We start from the raw sequence: 6,275 nt of genomic DNA on the forward strand, positions 1-6,275 counted from the left end.
GTTAGCCTCAGCTACCGAAGTTAGCCTCAGCTAACAGTGTTAGCCCGTGCACTTGTGGACAAAAGTGCCGGAGTTTAAGAGGCAGAACTTTGGTTTGGTTTATTTTTGGTGCTGTGAAGCTGAGAGAATGCCTTTTAATAAAAAAAATAAAGTAAAAAACACAAATAGCCGGTGAGCAGCGGCAACATTCATGCCAGCGTCCGCTCTACTAAACTCTTTCTCATTCAAGTGATACCACTATTACACCAGCCACCTCCAGAATTTACTCATTCACTTTTCCAATTACACTGGTTTAATTACACTGACAATTAAACCAGGGCTGTGCTTAATGTCACCAAAACCATGGCAAGGGTGAATTTGTTGATCATAAATAATGATGTCACAAGTTTAAAAAGCTCTCATGCCTCACATTTTTAAGCTTGCGCTCATTACCATTCACATCTTCATTTAACCCTTGTGCGGTCCTTCACATTTTTGTACACACCGTTTGTCCTTGCAATGATTTTCATCTTGTCCCAGAATATGAGTATTAATGAATATGAGGAAAAGTTGGCACAAGTCATGCAATACAGGAACATGCGCACACACACACAGACACAAAGACATATTGGATCTAGGTGACCAGGGGGTCACCTAGACTTTACAAGGGTTAAACAAAACTGGCTGCATGTGATTCGCCTCTAAAAGTCACTTCATGTCAGAGATAAACATAAATAAATAAAAATAAATTTGTACCCAGGACTCTCTGCTTCCAAGGCAGGCGTGCTAACCGCTACACTATGGAACCGACTTAATGTTTTATAGGGACTCTACTTTAACATAATACAATTTTTTACATGTCTACTGTAAATAGAATTTATAGCTACCAAAGTGTGGGTGGGTTCAAAGAAAAGGGGCTCAGTCCTGAGTTGTTTAACACACCTGGATGTCAATACCATAAAATAAAAGCTGGAATTCTGAATTTTTGTCTCATATTCATCTTTTGATCTGAAACGCAAATGTCTTCACTATACAACAAAAACAAAGTTATTGCCCTTGCCGTTCCAATACTTTTGGAGGGGACTGTATATATATAACTTACATTTGCTCTTTGGGCTGTAGAAGAGTCACATTGTCTTCATCCTTAGGAAGCTGTGAGAAGCTGTGCCAGAACTTTTATAGATCTTTCAGTAGAGCAGTGAATGTTTGCAAAGGTCTGCAGTTCATATTTTCTTAATACTAATTCTGTGCACACACACAAAACCATACCTTTCTTATATTTTAAACTAAAAACATTACTGGTCACATGATTCACAATGTGATTGTCATCGTTGAGCATCCTCCTTCCTTCCTGTGCAGCTAAAGCTTCAGTACTTGCCTCCCAAACAGTTACACTTCAGTTTGAGGCTTGCAAAAGAAAATGGTTCCTCAGTATTGGCACTTGTACTCCTACACTGTAATAGTATTTACTGTAGGTAACAATGTCATCTGTAGGAGGCTAGGGTCTGAGGAGGTGTGTAACATATTCAAACATCTGTATTTACACAGCACTTTTCTCATCCAGAGTCCAGAGTTACACTCCTGTACTCACTCACTGCCAGCCTGGTTGAGATCGGAATAGTTGTATCAGTCAATGCAAACGCTGACAAAGTCTGCTTATAAATAAACTTATGGTTGGGACGACTAGGGCTGTTACCTGTATTTATACAAGAAAGGATTCCAATCAAATTTTAACAACAACAATAATGTTTTTCTGTGGAAAGAACTTCATTCATCAATGTGTATGTGTGTCGCCTGTCTTGGTGTTCTGTTTATTTTTAACCACTTTTACTTCATCCTCTTAAACTAGTATTGTGGGCTTAAAAATTGAATGTATATGAATGTCGCAAGTTCTCTGACCAATCAGGAAAGTGTCACAATCTTTAGTTGGTGAACCGAGTGGATGAATATGGCGTCACGCAACACTTCACATGGCAGACAACTTTAACATTTGTCAATTATACACCACACATTGGAATGTGCTTCATTCCCTTTATTTTGTGTTTGTTGTTTTTGGGGGACATTTTTGCCCTTTATTCTGGCTCCCAAGCCTAAGTCAGACTCCTCTGATGTTTTTATGTTTTAGATTATGACGTTAGAACTGTGTAACAGTAGTCGAGTGACATAGGTACTAGGTACTGTTCACTATGTGAGTTCAGACTTAGAGAAAAGTCACATTGTAGAAATGGAACTCTGACGTAAGTCAAGGATCCCTTGTAGATAGGTTTATGCTTTCCATCCTTCTAGAGATTATTTCTGCAGATCTTGCTAATGGTACTTACTGATAAATTACTTAAAAAGTTGCATTAAATTTAACTCTTTTTTTACTTTTATACTTGTGTATGCTCATGGTTTTCCAGCAGCCTTCAGCTCAACTCAGTCACTAAAAAGACACACTGACAAGTGTTGGCAAGAGAACACAGTGCTGCAGAAAATAAATGAGTTTGAGGCTCCTTGTTGGAAATCTATGCCGACAAAGCAACAGCAAAAGTAAAAGCAACTGCCTGGGAAATGTCAACAAACTCCCCCTTTCCCTCTAACAGCCCCTAAGTACCCCTCCATGCCACTGTCCTTACTTGACAGACCACCAGTAAACTGTAAATTCTGTTCAAACAGCAGTTAGCATCACACTTAAAGTCACAGCAGGTGTTAACGATGCCTTGAAATTTACACAAAGCAAGGAGAGTTTCAGGGAAGTGGTCCCATTATGCAGCAGTCCAGCAACAGTCAATATGTCTCTCTGTCTCTCTCTTTGTATGTGCCCTTGTCTGTGTGACAATGGAGCATGTCTCCAAAGTAAACATGCAGCAGCACTGAGCAAAGCTGGCACATAAGGAGACACTAAAACAAGCCAATTTGATGTTAGATCATTTTACAAAAGGAATGTCTCCCTGTTATATTTAGCCTAAGATACATGGATATTATGTGGATATGTATTGGAACATGAGGCAGTAAGAAAGTAATGAAAGGTCTTTATTTCTATAAATAGACTCCTAACTTCAAATTAGCCCTTCAAATGTTCCTATATTTCATGAATTCATCACGTGTCTTATCTCTGAATGCGTCAAAGGTTGGCAGATAGTCTTGAATTTAAGTACATGATATTGTTGCTCTGTTGTTGAAATTTGTCTGTTGCACCTTTCTATACCCTGATATTGACTCAGTATGATTCAAAAGGTGACTTGTGTACCTTGGAAAAGTTTTGGTGTGCTTCTGAATGTAATTTTACATTTTTATAGCCTTAACATGATTACTTTTTTTACCATAGACCTATGGCTGTGCTATGATTAATTCTGTTGGTGAAGAAACATTTTCTTATTGCATGCATTTTCGCTAGTTTTTGTCTAATTTAAACTATTCTTTAATAACTTTAACTTCAACATTTGACAAATTTGAGACTTAATGGTTTGAAATGTATTTGTTTTTGGCTGCCATTTGACCTACTCTAACCATTTGATAGACATGTTTTAGGAGAGCATCACACGTGCCATTGTGCAGACCTTGTTTATAATTCAAGATAAGGTTTCATCCAAAACATTTTTGCTAAGACTTCTGTAGTTTGTTTTTATCTATATTCAGGTTCAGCTTATACTTCTTCCATCTCATCTGGCACTAACGTTCACATCATATTCAAAGTCACTTCACTTACTGTTCTACTGCAAGTCATTTGACCAGGTCTTAAAACTCTGACCTATTTGTAATAATGAGCAGTTAAAATGGTATAAGAAATTAAATATCCAGTGAAAGTATTTAGGAGGTTCTTGACATCTACCGTTCTGTTATATCAACATACACATTTTTTCTTGTTATTTTACAACTGTCTGTTTTGGTTTTCAGTTTGTGTTTTTTTTTTTTTTTTGCATGGACGATGCAGCGAACCAGACATGTTGATAGTCTTAATGGGTTGTGATGAGATTAACACTGCACCAACCCCTTGTGGAGTATGTAATTCATCTACAGCACTTGAAAATCACTTGGCAGCGTACTATATTACCAATTATCCTGCAGAAGGTTCTAGCTCATCACTAGTTCTTTTAGCGTGATGGAATTGTCGATAATTTAGACCTTCTTTATTCGACTCTTTATTGTCATTGCACAGAAACACAAACAGTGAGTCTGGCAATGCCGTTGCTTGGCAACCGGAGTACACCAACAGTTACCAACTGTTTCTTTTGTAACTGTGGTCCCAGCTGCCTTCAGTTGATTCATTCCTCCCTTGTGGTTTTGTGATGACTCCTCACAGTTTGTATGATCAGGGACACCCCACGAGGCGAGATCTTGTGTGGAGGCTCAGATCAAGGGAGGTTGGCGGTGGTGTGGTGCTTCTTCTATTTCCTGATTACTGCACCGACAGTTGATCTTTTCTCTCCAAGTTGCTTTCCGATTCTCTTGTAGCCCATCCCAGCCTTTGTGCAGGTCAACAATCTTGTCCCTGATGTCCGTAGAAAGCTCTTTGGTCTTGCCCATGGTGGAGACGTTGGATGCTGGTTGTTTGGGTGTGGACAGGTGTCTTTTATACAGGTATCAAGGTGAGGCAGGTGTATTTGATGTAGATAATTAGTTGGGATTGGAGATGTGTCTTAAAGAAAGACAAACTGGCTTGTAAGAGCCAGAATACTTGCTGTTTGGTAGGGGGTCAAATACTTGTTTTTCCTCATCAGATGGTTATCAATTTTTATAAATTCATATGATGTGAATTTCTGGTAAGTGGGCAAACCTGCAAGATCAGCAAGGGGTCAAATACTTATTTCCCCCACTGTAGGTAGTGCAGTGGGGGAAAAGGCTTCAGAGAAGAAGCTGTTCCTCAGTTTGGTGGTCCTGCTTTTGATGCTCCGTAGACGTCTTCCTGAGGGGAGGCGGACAAACAGAGCTCCTCAGTGACGTCGATAGAATCCTTAATGCGGGCCATGACCAGTCTTTCGAAGCACTTCATGACTATCGGGATGAGGGCTACTGGCCGATAGTCATTCAGGCCTGTCACTGTGGACGGTTTGGGAATAGGGATGATTGTGGCAGTCTTCAGAAAGGTGGGGACTGTCGCCTGTTGGAGGGAGGTATTGAAGATGTCTATCAGTACCCCCGTCAGCTGGTGTGCGCAGTCCCTCAGCAGCCACCCAGGAATGTTGTCGGGACCAGCAGCTTTACGTGGGTTGATCCTTTGGAGGGTCCTCCTCGCCTCTGCTGTGGTCACACTGAGCAGCTCTTCTCCTGGTGGAGGGGCAAGCCTGGTGCTGGGATGTTCGGATCGTCGAAGCGGGCGTAGGATCTGTTAAGAGCATCGGGCAGAGAGGGGTCCATTGTGCATCTCTGGTGTTATAATCTGTGATGCACTTGATTCCCCTCCACATACTTCACGGATGGACGAGAACTGACCCTGGATCCTCCGAGTGTATGCGGCCTTGGCCCTCTTCACACCGGCGTTCAACTTTCTCCTCGCCACTCCGAGTGCAACTCTTTCACCGGACCTGAAAGCAGCATCCCTGGCTTTCAGCAGAGATCTGACCTCTGCATTCAGCCATGGTTTCCGATCATCGGTTACAGTTCGGGTGATGATTACATTCTCGGCATGCTTACCTATGTATCCAAGGACAGCAGCTGTGTAGTCCTCCAAGTCTACCTCTCCGTCATGGACAGCTGCTTCCCTGAAGATCTGCCAGTCCGTGCACTGGAAACAGTCCTGCAGTGTGGGGACAGCATCACTGGGCCACACGGTGATGGTTCTCTGTGTGGGTGCGTGGTGTCTGAGCAGGGGGCGATAGACATGCACCAGCATGATGGAGATATGGTCGGAGTCTCTCTTATTGGTTGTACACACGATCCAGCATGTTATCTCCCCGTGTCGGTATATTGACATGCTGGTAGAATTTAGACAGGGTGTCTGTCAGGTTTATGTGGTTGAAATCCCCTGCAACCACGTGGAACGTCTCCAGGTGCTTGTGCGGGAGCGAGCTAATGTTAGCGTGCAGCTCCGTTAGCGCTATGTTAGCCTTAGCACCCTTAGCATCCGGCGAGATGTAAACAGCGACAACAAACACTGCCGTAAACTCGCGTGGGAGATAATGTGGTCGGCATTTAACAGTCATATGCTCTATTGCCTCTGAGCAATGGCTGTCTACCAGAGTGTAATTTGTACACCAACCTTTGTTGATATAGACGCATAGTCCGCCTCCAAGGGCGTCGATGTGTAAAGCTGGGTCAGGCATGTTGTCTTTTAGCCAGGTTTCCGTCTGATAAAGCACTGCACAGTTCCTCATCTC

The 6,275-nt window shown here is 42.1% G+C and overlaps 1 protein-coding gene and 1 long non-coding RNA gene across 3 annotated transcripts in view; both read right to left on the bottom strand.

Annotated features, from left to right (window-relative positions):
* The window catches only part of LOC112486372 (uncharacterized), a 52,474-nt gene extending 46,199 nt beyond the window's left edge, over positions 1-6,275 (bottom strand). The window contains exons 1-2 of one of the 2 annotated variants that reach the window (XM_025052793.1): positions 6,158-6,275; positions 5,593-5,759 (exon numbers count right to left, since the gene is read on the bottom strand). In XM_025052793.1, the coding sequence (XP_024908561.1) occupies positions 5,593-5,759; positions 6,158-6,177 (187 nt within the window). In that variant the 5' untranslated portion in view covers positions 6,178-6,275. Of the gene's footprint in view, positions 1-5,592; positions 5,874-6,157 lie in introns of both variants that reach the window. The other variant, XM_025052792.1, reaches the window with a different exon arrangement.
* Positions 2,974-5,422, bottom strand: LOC112486394 (uncharacterized). Its single transcript, XR_003048828.1, has 2 exons — positions 5,369-5,422; positions 2,974-5,284 (listed from the first exon to the last, which is right to left on the bottom strand). It is a non-coding gene; the product is annotated as an uncharacterized LOC112486394 (long non-coding RNA).

This window comes from Cynoglossus semilaevis, chromosome W (assembly GCF_000523025.1).
Source record: "Cynoglossus semilaevis isolate Cse_v1.0 chromosome W, Cse_v1.0, whole genome shotgun sequence".
Taxonomy (NCBI): Eukaryota; Metazoa; Chordata; class Actinopteri; order Pleuronectiformes; family Cynoglossidae; genus Cynoglossus; species Cynoglossus semilaevis.